The 17,038-nt window shown below is 48.5% G+C and overlaps 4 protein-coding genes across 6 annotated transcripts in view; 3 read left to right on the top strand and 1 right to left on the bottom strand.

Moving 5' to 3' along the window:
* LOC117752070 (rho guanine nucleotide exchange factor 40-like) overlaps positions 1-3,610 on the top strand; it is a 36,800-nt gene extending 33,190 nt beyond the window's left edge. For 2 of the 3 annotated variants that reach the window (XM_034569246.1, XM_034569230.1), the window contains exons 4-6: positions 1,521-1,718; positions 2,637-3,362; positions 3,400-3,610. In XM_034569246.1, the coding sequence (XP_034425137.1) occupies positions 1,521-1,718; positions 2,637-3,362; positions 3,400-3,576 (1,101 nt within the window). In that variant the 3' untranslated portion in view covers positions 3,577-3,610. The remainder of the gene's footprint in view (positions 1-1,520; positions 1,719-2,636; positions 3,363-3,399) is intronic. The other variant, XM_034569238.1, reaches the window with a different exon arrangement.
* On the top strand, positions 3,572-5,471 carry LOC117752455 (X-linked retinitis pigmentosa GTPase regulator-interacting protein 1-like). Its single transcript, XM_034569762.1, has 3 exons — positions 3,572-4,292; positions 4,605-4,648; positions 5,224-5,471. Exons 1-3 carry the CDS (start codon positions 3,749-3,751, stop codon positions 5,335-5,337), a joined length of 702 nt encoding a protein of 233 aa, XP_034425653.1. The 5' UTR covers positions 3,572-3,748; the 3' UTR covers positions 5,338-5,471.
* Positions 5,472-5,609: 138 nt separating this feature from the next.
* The window catches only part of plekhg4 (pleckstrin homology domain containing, family G (with RhoGef domain) member 4), a 14,533-nt gene continuing 3,104 nt past the window's right edge, over positions 5,610-17,038 (top strand). Inside the window, exons 1-12 of the mRNA XM_034615171.1 lie at positions 5,610-6,049; positions 6,546-6,737; positions 6,977-7,100; positions 7,184-7,277; positions 7,385-7,474; positions 7,834-7,950; positions 8,264-8,362; positions 8,562-8,849; positions 9,210-9,332; positions 9,410-9,601; positions 15,670-16,571; positions 16,769-17,018. Coding sequence (XP_034471062.1) covers positions 5,950-6,049; positions 6,546-6,737; positions 6,977-7,100; positions 7,184-7,277; positions 7,385-7,474; positions 7,834-7,950; positions 8,264-8,362; positions 8,562-8,849; positions 9,210-9,332; positions 9,410-9,601; positions 15,670-16,571; positions 16,769-17,018 — 2,571 coding nt within the window. The 5' untranslated portion in view covers positions 5,610-5,949. The remainder of the gene's footprint in view (positions 6,050-6,545; positions 6,738-6,976; positions 7,101-7,183; positions 7,278-7,384; positions 7,475-7,833; positions 7,951-8,263; positions 8,363-8,561; positions 8,850-9,209; positions 9,333-9,409; positions 9,602-15,669; positions 16,572-16,768; positions 17,019-17,038) is intronic.
* LOC117752089 (isocitrate dehydrogenase [NAD] subunit alpha, mitochondrial) overlaps positions 14,316-17,038 on the bottom strand; it is a 24,154-nt gene continuing 21,431 nt past the window's right edge. The window contains exon 12 of the transcript XR_004611987.1: positions 14,316-14,347. The gene's annotated coding sequence lies outside the window, so the exon portion shown is untranslated. The remainder of the gene's footprint in view (positions 14,348-17,038) is intronic.

The following is a 17,038-nucleotide window of genomic DNA, read 5'->3' as shown; positions in this document are numbered from 1 at the left end:
CTCCGAGGGCTTAACATCCTCTGTTCTTAACCCTCAACAAGAGTGAGGTGGATTTAATGTTGCTTGTGGAGTTTTTAGAGTCAAAACAACTTCAACAGTTTGAGCTTGTGTGCGTGTGCGTGTGTGTGTGCGTTATTGATGAACATTCGAAAAATAAATCTACTTTCAGGCATGAAATCAAGTCCAGACACTTTCCAGAAACTACGCCGAGGGGCTGTATGTGAGAACTCAAACGTCCAAGTCATTGTGTCGTTCAGCAGGACAGAAATCCCCCCCCCCCGGGTCATCTGATATCGTGCTGCTAATATTGGCCTCAGGACTACATTTGGCTGCCAGTTGTTGTGTTGAGTCACATCCAGAATATTCCTCTGAACACAGGCTGAGCATGAAGCCTGGTTCATCGTATCCTAACCTCTTAACCCTCGACACGTTCAGGTGCTGCTCTGTTTATCAAACAGCTGAGCTCCTACACAAAGTCATTCGCACGCAGCATTAGCATCGAGTGTAGGAAGCACACAGCGTCTGGTCGTTAGCTTCTGCTGAGCGTCACTGCCACTGGTTAGGCCTAAGTTAAACAGATTTATGTATCTACTCTCCATACCTGTCAAAGATAGGAGAAGAACCTTCACTCTCTAATAAAACTGTACGACCAGCGGTGTTTCTGCAGCTACAAAAAATCCATCAGAGTTTCATCTTTATATACAGTCGCAGATTGTCTTTATATACAGCCTACAAATATTACTTGTGTGTCGGATGAAGGTTTATATTGTGATGTGAGTCTGTTTAAGTGATCCTTTAAACAGGAGTCAAACTGGTTTATGTGTCCACACAGTCGGAGAGGAAAAAACTACTGAGGTCAGCATTTAAATTTAAATCTGTGACACACACACAAAAACACACACACCCACACAGACAGAGTCTGGAGACAGATATTTTTACCTGACCAGTCTCCAGTGGATCCAGTTACAGCCCTGATCTCGAGACGGGGCCTCCCAGCCACGCCTCCAGGGCCTGGCGGGTGCGCTCTTGGCGGGCCGCCTGAAGTGTTGAACTTGTTTCCGACTGAACAAACACGTGTTGATAAGAAACGTGTGAACAGGGTCACGGAGTGTGGAGGTAAAAACTGATCTGTGGTCGGTGTCACTTCAAACACTGGACACGGACTGAACCTGGTTGTCCCCGGGTCGCATGTCCACACCTGGACTCGTCCCTCAGGACCAGTCTCTGTCTCTTTGTCTGAGAGGAATGTGATGCAGAGGTGTGGTGTAACCATAGCAACAGCAAGACACACACACACACACACACACACACACACACACACACTCTTTACTAAACAAACTGGTGCAACCTTTCCTCACACATGTTCTCTGATAGACCAGGGTTCACACTTGTTATTGTCCTTGAGAACCAGAACTGAAGCCTTCAGGCTCAACACAGAGTTACTGATGCTTCTGTGAGGATGAACGTCTCACCTGCTGTAATTAAACGACCGTGGTGTTACTTCCTCCTCTTCCTCTCAGGACTCTGAGTCTTTGGACCGCTGCATCCAGACGTCTCTGTCCGACCTCTACCCCCCCTTCCAGTCCACGTCCTCCACCGTCCTCTGTCAGGTCCTCAGTGTGGTGGAGAGCAGCTACAGCGGAGACGGCCTCCGCTACCTGCTCCACTTCCTGCTGCCCGCCAAGAAGGTCCTGCAGACACTACAGCAACATGCCTGTGTGAGTATTACACAAGTTTAAAACTAAATCATCGGAAGTTTAGGTCTTATATATTTTTGAAAGATTATGAACTAGGTTTAAAATATGTAGGTAGGTCTTAATTATTTTACTTCCATCTTGCTTTAAAATGTTATTAGCACGCTGTAATAAAACTACAAACAACTCCTTTGTCTTCTCCTTTTAGGTCGAGAATGTGTTAGTGGGGTTTTATTGTGTTATGGCGGAAAACAAACTGTAGATTGTAGTTAATAAATTTGAACAACTTTACTCTGTGATCAACTGACTCTCACTGATGACTCAAACAGACCCCCCGCCCCCTCGGGGCGTGTCTCTTCTTGCCTGTTGAACACCACACGTGATTGGCTGATGTGTCATGCTTGGCTAAGGTGACTCGTGGGAATGTCACTCACCTGCCTCTGCGGGGCGTGACCTCGCCCACAGACAGGAAGTCGGGGGGGGGGGGCTGCAGTACCATGTGTCACAGAGACATCAACACACAGAGTCTAACAGCGTCGTTTAAATCCCCTGAGCTTCACTGAACCTCTCTAGCTTCACCTTTATGTTAATATTCACACACCTGTTTCAAAGTGAGTAAAGAGCTGATCAGGTTTAATTCTTCATCAGTCGTCGGGTGTTTGTTCAGAGGATCCAGTGAAAGAAAAGAATCAGGAGGAGTCGACTTCACTGGAACAATAAGATCCTTTTTTTAGACTCAACAGGTTTGACTGAGGAGTGAACATTTAAAACCACCTGATTCACTGATTCATGAACAAACTATTGCAGACGAAGTTCCACTCACTAGATGTTACTTTAACTGGAGTTGCAATGAAAATATGCTTCAACAAAATCAATAATCTACATTTCTCCTCTTCCTCCTCTTCCTCACCTCTCCTCCTCTCCTCTTCCTCTCCTTCTCAGTGTCAGTACAGTGGAGTCTTGTTTCGTCATGAAGGCTGGCCTCTGTGTGTCCATGAGAAGGTAATCGTTCAGCTCTGTCCTCTGGACCAGCGTCTCCTGCGTCCAGGAGACTTTTATCTGCTGGTGTCTCCTGCGGCTGCTCCTCCTCTTCGAGCACACAGCGCCTCCTGCAGGAGCAGCGTCGCCTCCTCCCCCAGCCTGCTTTTGTGCAGTGTGTCGGCAGGCAGCCGGCATGTGGAGCGGCAGGAAGTGTCGGAGTTAGCCCTGCGGTCACTCTTCAGCATGGCCTGGCTGGACTCGGTCAACAGGGAGAGGGAGCAGCGAGGAGCGTCCAGGCTGGAGCGCTGCGTCCTCTCTGCCAATGGAGACGTCTTCAGGGTTCCCTGGGAGGACCTCGTCTACCCACAGTTCCTCAGCCGGGCCCGGACCGCCCGGATGGAGGACCACGAGTCTTCCATGAAGGAAGAGTTAGTTTCTCCAGGTCGAGATATTAACTCTGTGACCCAGCAAGATGTGAAGCTCCTCCCATCCCAAACCAACCAATCAGCTGCTAGCAGCGAGGCCGAGGACTCGGAGGGCGAGTACGTGGAGCTGACGGAGCTGACGCTGCCTCGCTTCTCGCCACAGAGGGGTTCCTTAACCCAGTCCATCAGCCTGCAGCTCCAAGCAAGGACCAGTTCACACAACTCAACACACACACCTCACAACACACACACACCTCACAACACGCACACCATTCTGCTGTGTGAGCCTGCACACCTCAACACACACACCTCACAACAAACTAACACCTCACTGGTCCGGTGTGCGGGTCAGTTCTCACACTGGACTTTGCACCAAACTCATCGAGGAAAACTTCAAGCAGGACACTTGTGGACCTTTTGTCCTCACCCCCGTCTCCCCCCCCCGACCTCACCCCCACGTCCGCTGCTCCTCCTGAGGTCGTGGAATCCTCCATCGTTCGGTCAGAGCAGCCGGCCAATAGGGAGGAGACACAAGGTACTGATTCAGTCTGGAGTGTGACGCTAAACCCTGAACCTAACAGCAATGGACAGAGAGCGGAGGAGGAGGAGGAGGAGTTGAAACAGGGGAAGCAAAGGAAAGAGGGAGAGATGGAGGAAAAGAGGGAAGAGGGAGAGCTGATGAAGAGACAGGATAGGAAGCATGACACGTTAGGTTCAGTGGATGAGGCTGTAGAGAAGGAGGAGGAGGAGGAGACACATACTGCTGAGGAGGGAGAAGACATGGAGAAGGAGGAAGATGAAGGTGAAGCGATGGATCGAGAGGAAGAGTTGGAGGAGGAGGAGGCAGAGGAGCTGGAGCTAGAGGAAGAAGTTCAGGTTATAATTGTGAAGCAAAGTCAAGAAAGAAGGGAAGAGGAGGAAGTGATGAGAGAAGAGGAGAGAGGAAAAGATAAAGATGAAGAACAGAGAGGAAAAGAGAGAGGTCGACAAACGCACATCGATAAAGAAGCCACACACTCTGAAGACTCTTATTCTGAAAATAACACACTGCACACACACTGTGAAGACTCTTATTCTGAAAACATACATGGCACACCCTCTGAAGGGTCCAATGCACTACCAACACACTCCAAGGACTCTTATTCTGAAAACCCTGCCTCACCAACACTGTCCAAGGACTATTATTCTGAAACTACACAAAGACACCCCTGAGGACTCTTATTCTGAAAATAACACACTGCACCACACTCCAAGGACTCTTATTTTGAAACAAATTCACAACAAACACACTTTGAGGACTCTTATTTTGAAAACACAAACATGCAAATACACTACAAGGACTCTTATTCTGACAAAACACAAGGAACACACCCTGAGGACTCTTACTCTGAAAATCACACACTACACACACACTGTGAAGAGTCAAATTCTGAAAACATACATGGCACACTCTCTGAAGAGTCCAACGCACTACAAACACACTCCAAGGACTTTTATTCTGAAAACCCTTCCTCACCAACACTGTCCAAGGACTCTTATTCTGAAAACACACAAAGAACACACCCTAAGGACTCTTACTCAGAAAATAATACCCTACACAAACACTGTGAAGACTGTAATTATGGAAACATTCATGACACACCCTCCGAAGAGTCCAACACACTACAGACACAGTCTGTGGACTCTTTTCCTGAGAACCCACTACAGACACAGTCTGTGGACTCTTGTTCTGAGAACCCACTACAGACACAGTCTGTGGACTCTTGTTCTGAGAACCCACTACAGACACAGTCTGTGGACTCTTGTTCTGAGAACCCACTACAGACACAGTCTGTGGACTCTTTTCCTGAGAACCCACTACAGACACAGCCTGTGGACTCTTTTCCTGAGAACCCACTACAGACACAGTCTGTGGACTCTTGTTCTGAGAACCCACTACAGACACAGTCTGTGGACTCTTTTCTGAGAACCCACTACAGACACAGTCTGTGGACTCTTGTTCTGAGAACCCACTACAGACACAGTCTGTGGACTCTTTTCTGAGAACCCACTACAGACACAGTCTGTGGACTCTTTTCTGAGAACCCACTACAGACACAGTCTGTGGGCTCTTTTCTGAAAACTTTTCAGAACAACCACTTCCAAGAACTCTTATTCTGAAAACCCACTACAAACACTCTCTGAGGACTCTTATTCTGAAAACCCACTACAAACACTCTCTGAGGATCTTATTCTGAAAACCCACTACAACACTCTCTGAGGACTCTTATTCTGGAAACCCACTACAAACACAGTCCAAGGACTCTTATTCTGAAAACCCACTACAAACACTCTCTGAGGACTCTTATTCTGAAAAACCAGTACAAACACACTTAGGGGACTTCTATTGTGAAAACCTTCACTACAAACATCAGAGGACTCTTATTCTGAAAACCCACTACAGAACAGTCCAAGGACTCTTATTCTGAAAACTCACTACAAACTCTCTGAGGACTCTTATTCTGAAACCACTACAAACACACTTAGGACTCTATTCTGAAAACACCACTACAAACACATTCAGAGGACTCTTATTCTGAAAACCCACTACAGAAACAGTCCAAGGACTCCTATTCTGAAAACCCACTACAAACACAGTCTGAGGATTCTTATTCTGAAAACCTTCTACTACACAGTCAGGACTCTTATTCTGAAAACCCACTACAGAAACAGTCCAAGGACTCTTATTCTGAAAACCCACTACAAACACAGTCTGAGGACTCTTATTGTGAAAACATTGAACCGTTAATACACTTTGAGGAGTCTGAAGTGATGGATCCAGACTCCTGAGAACTGAACCTAGTCTGAACATGGAGAGAAGGAGGAAGAGCAGCAGCAGGAAGAGGAGGCAAGAGGAGTCCTGCTGTGAGGAGGTTGGTGGAGGAAGAACTGCAGATCGTCAGACTGAAGGTACAAACCTGTTTCTCCTCCTCACTGTCATTCTTGAAAACATCATCTTTCTGTTCTCATTTATCTTCTCCTCCTCTAATTGGCTGAATTACTCCTCCTCCCTTTGTTGTCCCTCCTCCTCCACCAGTTCATTTCTCACACTCACGTGTTCGAACCATAAACTGTGAATAAAGATGGAACATTTATCTCCACTTCCTCAAATAATTCAAAATATCACTAATACGAACGCTGCCATCTTTTGGGGACGATGCTGTGGCAGATCAAGGAATGGAGCTGCCCATCTGCTAACATGGAGGAGGTGGGGTTTATGACCTGTGGTGTAGCCAGTCTCCTGCGATCCAGATGACTTGGCTTCACTTTGGGAGAGCTGTCATGTGTCCCACCATCTTTATTTACAGTCTATGAATCTGACACTTTTCTCAAATGCCCCCGTGTGGATGATCGTTTCATTAAGACACTGTGTGTGTGTGTGTGTGTGTGTGTGTCCTCTCCACAGGTCTCAGCACTGAGTTGTCTTCTGTCCATTCAGCTGATTCCAGTCCAACAGAACCACAACAACCAGCTGTCTGTTCACAGACGACTGGTCCAACTGTGGACACTGTCCCAGGACAGTCCACCCTCTCCTGTCCATCGCCTCAGTCCAGCTTCTACAGTGTGCTGCTGAGCTCTGGAGCTCTGTGTCTGCCTGGTGAGACAAACACTGACCTCATTTAGACATCATCTAAACCAGTTAATACCAGACTTAATATTACTGAACTAGATTAGAACAATCAGACTGTTTCAGTGTTTTATAAAGAAGAGTTGTTATGCAGCTGATACCTAAACACGAGCCCCATGAGTTTCATGTCTGTAAAAAACACTATAACATGAAGTACCATGACTCATTAAAACGTGATGATGATGATTTTTTCTCCTCGTCTCCTGCAGGAACCAGAGACAGAAGTGGACGAGCTCTTCTCACCGCCTCAACCAGCAGCTCCATGTGGTCGAACCCTGATTGCGAGCGGGCTGACCTGCTCCGCCTCCTGCTCTATTACACCTCCACCCTCAGGTAGGGACCGCACCTAGTTCTCAGTTCAACCTCAGGTCACTCTACTGTTGTCTCCCTCTGATGTCATTTCCTGTGCCGAGCAGGAAGGAGGTGCGAGCGTTGGGGGTGACGGTGCTTGTGGACGCCCGCAGAGCAGCTCCTGTCCCCGCCCTCTTCTCTGCCCTCATGTCCCTGCAGGTGAGTCGCCTGTAGTCGTGTTTACCTGTAGTTATTTACTTTGACTGAACTCAACATAAAAAAACTGACATTTCAACAAAATGTGAATCGACTGTGTGTTTGTGCAGGAGAACACACCAGGCTCCATCCACAGTGTGTTACTGCTGGTCAGCAGAGACTCCTCCTTGGTCCGTCTGGACAGAGCCGTGATCACACAGGTAACTTTGACACATGAGCTCAGTCACACACGTGATCTGTGATGAGACTGATCCTTGTTCACTTTACCTTTGGTTTGTTCTTTAACAACGAGACAACCGACATATCTGTGGGTGGATGTGGATGAAGGATTGTTGTCGTCATTTTAAATGGATTTGATCAGAACCTTTAACCCAGAGAAGCTGCAGTTAAGACTGCAATGACGGCAACTATTCCCATGATCCCACACAGCATCACCGTGTCTATAAACTCTGTCCGTTATGGTTTTAATAGACAGGCCGCTAGTGGCAGGAAGTGATGTTGCTGTGTCGTGTTTACACTGAAATCAGGTTTGTCATTTACATGATGTTTCACAAATCAGGTGGAGGTGTTGCATTCTCTGAAGTCTCTTCAGAAGCACGTGGAGCTCCAGCAGCTTCCTACAGAGTTCGGAGGCTCCTTCAGCTTCAGTCAGCGCAGCTGGCTCTGCTTCAGATCGGTCAGTACACACGTCAACACGTCAGGGGACAGGCAGCCTCACCTAGTGGAGACAAGGCAGCTCTCATCTCTTGTTTTATTTGAAAGCGTTTTCACACTTCACCTCCACAGACTGTGTGTGTCCTGATCAGTGTCACCAAGAACGTCATTGATCAATTGATCAGTAACTGTTTAAAAAATTAATGAATTCAGTTTTATATTCAGCTTCATCTAAGAGAGATATATTATTGTTTAGATGATTTTATTTATGTATGTGCCATCGTTTGTCTCATTAGTGAAAAGGTTTCTCTCTTTTTATTTCCTGTTTCCGTCAGAGAGTGGAGCAGCTGACCAATCAGTGTGAGGACGTCATCAAGCTGCTGCAGAAAACCATCAATACCCTGGAGAACACACCTCTCCCTGCTGCTGCTCAGGTAACACACACACACACACACACACACACACACACATTCAGTGATGTTATGACCTCATCAGTTCAAATGTAAAACTTTTAATTGCATCTCTCAGTTTGACTGAGTGGGACTCTACACTAGAGTCATCTGGTTACCACGGTAACTCAAACCAGCAGTGTGTTGTATGTGTCCTCTGTAACCTCCTCTCTCTCTTTCCCAGGATGCCGAGTTGCTGCTGTCCCGCTGCAAAGCGGTGATGTGTAGTGTCCTTGAAGATGGCCGATTGGTCCGGTTACAGCAGGAGGGCGGGGCCTCTCTGTCGCGGCTCCGCAGAGAGGAGAGCGTTATCAGCGCGACAGAGGATTATAGGGCGGAAGTGGAGACGGTGTCCTCTCTGTACGATCAGGTGGACGAGCTGCTTCACCGCCTCGTCACGCTGTCCAACTCCAGGACGCAGCAGCTGAGCTTCATCCTGGACTTCAGGAGTCTGGAGCAGGGCTTCAGCGAGGTCCGTGTGAGCACGCTCAGTTCACACCCTCCACTCACACACTGATCATGTTAATGTGATTAATGTGAACAGGACTTTAAATCTGTAAACATCACAAATACAAAAGTTGTGATCAGTGAAAACAAAGATTGTCTCCCGGTGAGATGCATCACTCTTTATTTATTAAGGCCCAGATCTGTGTTCTGAGTCTTCATCAGTCTGTCCAGCAGAGGGTGCTAATTACATGACTTGATTTCAGTACATGTGAGAACTATCACAGTCTGTTATGATCTGTTTCAGTCACTTTAATGATCCACAGTTCGACACCTCAGACACTGACGAGGTGAATGACTGACACGTTTACCTGTGTGATGCGTTCAGGTGAGCTCCTGGCTGCAGGACGAAGGAGAACCTCGTCTGAAGAATCTGAATGAACCTGAAGATTCTCTGGAGCTGCTCAAAAAGAAACAGACGGACTTCAAGAACCTCAACACAACCGCTCATGTACGACACACACGCTTGTACAGTGGTGTTGTCCGTGAAGAATCGTCTTGTGCGCTGACCTTGTCCTGTCTCTGCAGGGTTACTGTAAACGGGGAGAGGCGTTGTTGAGTCGTCTGGAGCTCTGGGGAAACATGTCGTCAGCGGACCTCAACATTTACAAGGTCAAAATTCACTCTTTCTGGGCTCAGCTTCAGGATTTCTCTCAGCGGATCAACGCCACTGAACAGACCATCGAGCGCGCCGTTCGACTCTTCAGCTTCTTGGACCAGGTACGGCTGATAATGTCACACCTCATCAATGGCCTCATCACTAACGTTTCTGCAGCAGGAAGTAAACACACTGCAAGACTTCAGCTGAGGGTAGAGAGTGGAAAGGGGGAGGAAATATGACAATAATGGTCAAAGTAAGAAAGTAAGAAGTGTCAGAGGACAAAGAGGAGCCATTGGGTCAGGGCAGAATTATTGATTTTATTTTTCTTTTGTCTTGTCCTTTCTCTTTCTCACTCCTCTTCAGCTAACTTCACAATATTTGCCTCCAAATTATCAGTCTTCTACTGTTTCTGCTGCTGTTTCTGCTGCTTCTTCTAAAGATCTTTTAACCCATCAAGACTTAAGGGGCAGAATAAAAACGCACTCTTTGGTGTTGTTTAAAAACACATCAAACCTGAGGGTTTTCTGAAGAGCTGTCAACCACAACAGCTCATGGAACTCATTGAAAAACAGATGTAGTGTTGTTCTGTGTCACCTGAGCTGAGTGAAGACGAGATGTTTTAGATGAAGTAGTTTTGTGAATTCAGAAGCAGCTGTTTGCCCCCCCCTCCCCCCCATCCCCATATCGTCCCTCCTACAGGTGAAGCTGACAGCGTGTATTGAGGCCAGATGGGGCGGGGAGAGTGTCCATATAGTTTTGTATACTAGACTCAGGGCGCGTGTGTGTGTGTGTGTGTGTGTGTGTGTGTGCTGTGTGTGTGTGTGTGTGTGTGTGTGTGTGTGTGTGTGTGTGTGTGTGTGGGTGTGTGTGTGTGTGTCAGGTAAATATCGTCGACAGTGTATCAGAGTGGAAACTTCATAATAAACTACAGTCACTTCACTGCAAAAGGTCAACACACACAGACATATACAAGCAGAAACGCATACATATATATATATATATATATATATAATATATATACATATATATATATATATATATATACATATAGCACACACATATACACAGTGTGAGACAGTGTCTGCTGTAAACCTTGTGTCTCCACATCATGGATTTATTTTTCAGGACAACTGAAGCTTCTCCAAACATGACACATGCATGTGAATTAATGTTTACAGAGTGAGTGTGTGTTGGTGTGTGTGTGTGTGTGTGAGAGAGAGAGTGTGTGTTGGAGTGTTGGTGTATGTGTGTGTTGGAGAGTGGGTGTGTGTGTGTTGGTGTGTTGGTGTATGTGTGTGTTGGAGAGTGGGTGTGTGTGTGTGTTGGAGAGTGGGTGTGTGTGTGTGTGTTGGAGAGTGGGTGTGTGTGTGTGTTGGTGTGTTGGTGTATGTGTGTGTTGGAGAGTGGGTGTGTGTGTGTAGTCCAGGTATTACTCCAGTGCCAAGTTTTCCCTTCTTCCCCTTTTCACTCCTTTCACAACGTCTTTGTTGCCGGGGTGACACCCCCCCATTCCTTCTCTTGGGACCGCCGCCATCTGCCATTCCAGCCTTGTGAATGTGGTGGTGGGGGGTGGTGTGTGTGTGTGTCTGTGTGTGTCTGTGTGTGTCTGTGTGTGTGTGTGGTCAGGATGCCGCTCTTTGCTCAGTTCAGTCAGGCTGCAGCTCTTCACCAAGACACAGAGGTACGCTCTCCAGATTATCTTACTCACGTTCCACACAGACGCAGTTTAATAGTCGTGCAGCTCGTGTACAGTTGTGTTGTCAGTGTGTGTATGTTGCAGCTATTCAGTAGTTTAAGAAGGCAAGTGTTTGACTCCAGAAAGATCTTTGGTTTGAGATGCTCCACTCAGCTCTCACTGTGTGTGTGTTTGTGTGTGTTTGTGTTCGTGTGTGCGTGCTCCATGTTTTTAAGTGCTACTGAAAGAGGCGTGGAAGTTGAAACACTTCTACAGAGTGAAGACATTTCGGTGAATATTCGGAAGATCCATGGTTTTCTGTTGTGTTTCAGTTGATGTCAATCTGTGAATTTATAATCCTTCTGATATCTACGGAACCCGTTTTAGTTCGTCGTCGTCATGTTCCTCGTCTTTTTTTTTCTTGTCTTTATCAGTGCTCATCTCGTCGTGTTGTCCTCCACCTGTAGATCAGTTTAATAAAGTGAAACCTTTGACAGGAAGTTGTAAAATGTTAAACCAATACCATTAGAAAAGCTTCTCTCTATCTGCCAGTGGTGAGAACGTTTATGTTGGTGACACCAGCGCCATCCTGTGGAGGCTCAGATCACGCTTGCCTACTCAGAGGCTGCGGTGACTACAGGTCGTACCTCCGATGGAGGCGGAGACTCAGTCCAAGACTGACTCAGGAGGCTGACTCCACCCACACTCAAACTCATCACTGTTTCTATGGTACGACTGGGCATCCTCACTACTTCTGGACTTTTCCAGCATCTAAATCAGAGTCCGGACTCGTATTAGTTTGAAAACTCTGGGGTTGTGTTTTAGTCTGGACGAACAGAAACTGAGACTGTAAACGATATCGCAGACGCTCACGTTCACTAACTGATTGGTTCTTATCGGTCAATGACTCGACTACCGGGGAAAGCATTGCTAACACATTACGGTTACACCTCGTTCGATGTTCCTCGTTCGTAGTATTTTCAGTAACTAAGCAACCAACGGCTGAGTCCACAATCTGCTGCCTTGTTTTCAGGTGGTGACATCATACAGTGAGATTCAACTTCATGTGTTTTTGCTTCATGTGTGATTCTTCAGTCAGTGTCATGTATGTTGTGTTGCATGTTTCTGTGATGTTTTTCATGTCTGAGTCATGAACTGAGCTGATCTCCTTCAATAGGACTTTGTGGTGATGTTGTGTGTTTGTGTGACACTCCTAGTGTCTCAGGTTTATGTTTACGTTCAGTGATCAGCTGATCAGGACTCAGGACGTCTGGTTGTCTTCCTGCTGTGTGTATGTGTGTGTTTGTGTGTTTTCTGAGGTCAGACAGTGAAGAACAGTTTGTGTTTCAACAGTAACGGCTGAAGCTGATCTCAGATACACGTTCAGGTCCTCATCAGTTTGAGCAACGGTCACATCCACAAAGGTGTCAGCCCTTACCACCACAACCTCTCTTGACATCTTTGTCAGTGTCTTCTTCGTGTGTGGCTCCGCTTCTTCATCCCAAGATTTTTGTTTTTGCGTCCGTTGCATTTTAGAAGCGTCAGTCTGCAGAAACTCTGGAGTCTCTCCCTCAGACATCTGCGTTCCCACATACACCTGCTTCTGAGAAATGCTGGGGTGTCTCCGGAGTTCAGTGCTATCTGAAAGCAGCTTATTGTGAAAAGAAATCATTATGTGTTTATATTGTGGCCACTAACAAATCATCTTATGGTCACTGAGAAGAGTAAGAATAAGAAACTGCAGAGGTCAGAGGTCGTCAGCTGAGTAGGAGATCCTTCATATGTGGCCCAGGACACCGAGAAAATCACGAGACCACGTGTCTCAGAAACCTCCAAATGTGTGAGTGTCATTCAGACCTGAACTTAGAGCTGCACACGCGTGATCAGATCCAGTGTGGAGACAGATCTTACAGGTTTACATTAAACAGCCAGAGGGGTCTACGATCTGTCAGTGGAAAGGATCTTTGTGTGGACTGTCTGTAGTTCTGTCTCATCTGCAGAGACTCATCAGGACGTCCTGATGTCAGATTCATCAGAACGTGTCGTGGTGAACCAGGGAGAGACAGGGAGACAGACAGGGAGACACACAGGGAGACAAACTCTGCTGATGAGACAATTAAACAACAACAAACACTGATAGAAGGTAACGACTCAGCACTTTAAAGAACCAGGATGTTCTCAGCTGTCAGACTCTCTGATTGGTGCAGTTTGATCCAATCAGAAGTTCTGAATCCAAAGCTCCTTTCAGACCTGAACTGAAGTCCAGACATGTTACTGAAATGTTCTGGAGGTTCTATATGTGAGAACACAAAATCCTCAGGGTCAGTCAGTCTGGATATTCTCAGTTTTTCCTGCCAGCCCCCGAGTGAAGACTTCAGAAAACCTCAGAGTGAGTTCGTGTGAGAGTACGACAGGAAGTTCTCTGGAGAATTCACTGAGAGCGAGTGGACGTGTTGATGTTTCTGACACGTGACGGACGTGAAAGAGGGGTTGGTTGAAAAAGAGGACATGTCTTCATACGTGTAGAAGACGAAGACGTCCACTTGGAAACACAAGGAGGTTCCAGATCTTTTGGTGATGAGGGCCGACGCCGGTGTGGATGAGCTGTAAACAACAACACTGATCTTTCCACAGCAGAGTTTATACGTCATGTCCGGCCTCCTGCTGCTCTACAGGCTCCGCCCCTGCTGCTCTACAGGCTCCGCCCCTCGCCTGGATGTCCCCACATGTTCCTGTTGGTGTGAACGAGTCGGACCCGGAACAATCTTGTGAAAGACAAACTCCAGAAAATGTCCAGACATGATTTTCTGGACATTTCTTGGTCTCTGAGGAGGAGTGAGAAAGATCAACTGAGTCAGTCAACATGTTGGTGTGTTTCAGTGACTCCTCCTCCTCCTCGTCCTCCTCTGAAGAGGGAGAACCCCCCCCCCCCTCTCTTTTATCTGGTTTTTGAGGGTTTGGGCCTCCCTCCCTCCTCCCTCCTCTCTGGTTGACTGGCTCCAGGAGTCCTGCAGAGACACTGTCCCCAAAACCAGAGCCTGTCTGCCCCGGGTCAGCCCCCCCCCCCCCCCCCCCCCCCCCCCCCCCCCCCCCCCCCCCCCCCCCCCCCCCCCCCCCCCCACCCCCCCCCCCCCCCCCCCCCCCCCCCCCCCCCCCCCACCTCCACTGTCTCTGCAGCACAATACAACCACATTATTTGAGTTAGAGTCAAACATCTCTTCTTCTGTTGGACACATGAAGAGTAGAAACATTTTGTGTTGAATCTTTTTCATCTCATCTGGTGAAATCCTCCAACATTCACATCATCTCCTCTGAGACGGAGCAGAAACAAACTAAATGTCAAAGGAACAGACGACATCGTTTTGTTCTGTGTTGTTATGACCGGAAAAATGTTAGCCTAGCTTTTGTTTAAGTTGTTTGTTGTTCCAGACTCTTTCTGCTGGGTGGTATCTCACTTCTTCATCAGCCTGTCCATCCTCCTCCTCATCACATGATTGACAGCTGAGTGTTTGTCCCCACCCCTCATCTCTACCAGCTCCTAACACACACACACACACACACACACACACACACACACACACACACACACACACACACACACGAGTGCTCCTCAAACTGATTAGCTTACTGATGTGTCCTGATCACTGCAGCAGCTCAGTTCCCACACACACACAGAGATGACCCAGTTACCTACCGTATGAGAGAGAGAGTGTGTGTGTGTGTGTGTGTGTTTGTGTGTGTGTGTGTGTGTGTGTGTGTGTGTGTGTGTGTGTGTGTGTGTGTGTGTGTGTGTGTGTGTGTGTGTGTGTGTGTGTGTGTGGTCTGAATTTGATGATAGGAGAAACCAGAGCTCAGATGCCAAATAACTGATAACAAATTATGCCATTTATGTATATTTAGTCTTTTTTTGTTTGGTCGCCACCAGGGGGCGATCACAGTGATTAGGGATCTGACCGTCCCTCCACCAAACTAATCCTCTCCAGGTCTTTTAAAGTTCTGAACACTGTGTGTGTGTGTGTGTGTGTGTGTGTGTGTGTGTGTGTGTGTGTGTGTGTGTGTGTGTGTGTGTGTGTGTGTGTGTGTGTGTGTGTGTGTGTGTGTGTGTGTGTGTGTGTGTGTGTGTGAGAGAGTCGTCTGTCAGGAGGGTGAAGAGGAGGCGGCCTCCTCTTTTATGTAGAACACACACATCCTCCCTTCCCCCTCCGTTCAACCCTCACAAAGAGGAGGTCAGAGGTCGGCTTCTTGGCGGCGGTTTCAAACACACGCACTTCAAAGGCCGATGTCATTCCCTTACCCCCCCCCCCCCCCCCCCCCCCCCCCCCCCCCCACCCCCCCCCCCCCCCCCCCCCCCTCGTCAGTGCTCGTCTATTTATTAATTGCGTGTGCGTAAGGTTGTGTGTGGAACAGACTCACCTGAGCCTGTTTGTTCTCATTACGTCATTACATCAGGGGTCAGAGGTCAACCTCACTGTGATGTCATGTGACCTGTAGCTGCCACCTCTCTCTCCGCAGGCCTATGGCTGGGCGCTGGAGGGTATGCGTCATCTAGCCGGCATCAGTATGGAGGAGTGCACCCTGCCAGACAAATGCCAGGCTGTGATTGGCTGCCTAGAGGACTACCACAGTCTGCACCCACCAATCCCAGACTCCCATTTTCAGGAGATGAAGGCGGCGGCGGGTGAGCTGCGGGGCGAGCGAGGCCTCCGTCAGTGGAGCTTCGCCTGGTCCAAGTGTCAGGAGACTAAGAAGGTGTTTGACAGGAAGATGGAGTCGGCGATCAGGACACGAGACTCCGCCCAGAGACGTTGCTCTGACCCCGCCCCTATTAGAAGCTCCACCTCCTCCAGGAAGACGCCATCAGGACTCCGAAGGGTCTCCGAGACCTCCTGCCCCATAGAGGACGCCAACACCTCCTCACCTTCTCGTAACGCCTCCATCCTGCTCCCCCTCACCTCCTCACCCATCACCTCCACCCCCCAGCACACACCGCTCCTCCAGCGTCTGTTCCGCAGCAGCTCCTCGGACGTGTCTTCAGTCCGGGTGGATGTCTGCTCCTCCAGTCCCAGCCTCCCCCGCCTCGACTCCCCCTCCCCTTCTTCCTCCTCCTCCTCCTCTTTCTCCGGCAGGCGGCAGCATCTTAGGAAAACTCAGAGCTTCGACTGCCCCTCCACCCCCGAGGCGTTGCGGTACGGACCATGTCCTCGCACCCACAGCGAGCCGGTACGCAGAGGAAACACCGGCGTGTTCATCCGCGGCCTGGAGGTCAGCAGCTCCGAGGCGGCCGACCACACGCTCTGCCCCAGGACGCCTGCTCACAGCTGGGCAGGACAGGGACACAGCCCCGGGACGCCCGGGACGCCCGGCACCCCGAGAACCATCGGCAGCCCCGCAGCTGACCCCCGACCCAGGGGAAGGTGGGTTATCTGCAGCAGGTGGAGGAAGTTACTTCACAATAAAAGTCTGTGAACATCTACGACTGACGACAAGAATTTAGTCAGTGAACTTACCGAATAAATAATAATAAGATCAAATAATAATACATTTTCCATGACAATGTGCAGCAGGAGAAATAAAGTGTGTTTGACGTATTGTTCCTCTGGTGTCCGTGCAGTAAGCTGCGTCACATCGTGGAGGAAATGATCACCACGGAGCAGGAGTACGTGCGCTCGCTGCAATACATCATCCATCACTACTTCCCTGAGATGGACCGCGTCGACCTTCCTCAGGACCTGAGGGGGAAACGATCCGTCGTCTTCGGGAACCTGGAGAAACTTCTGGACTTTCACAGTCAGTTCTTCCTCCGAGAGCTGGAGTCCTGCTGGAAACATCCGCTCAGAGTCCCTCACTGCTTCCTCCGACACGTAGGTCGCTCAGCACGCCG

The sequence above is a fragment of the Hippoglossus hippoglossus genome, chromosome 3 (assembly GCF_009819705.1).
Source record: "Hippoglossus hippoglossus isolate fHipHip1 chromosome 3, fHipHip1.pri, whole genome shotgun sequence".
Classification (NCBI taxonomy): domain Eukaryota; kingdom Metazoa; phylum Chordata; class Actinopteri; order Pleuronectiformes; family Pleuronectidae; genus Hippoglossus; species Hippoglossus hippoglossus.
Note: the sequence above shows the minus strand (reverse complement) of the source record. Positions and strands in the feature narration are given on the sequence as shown.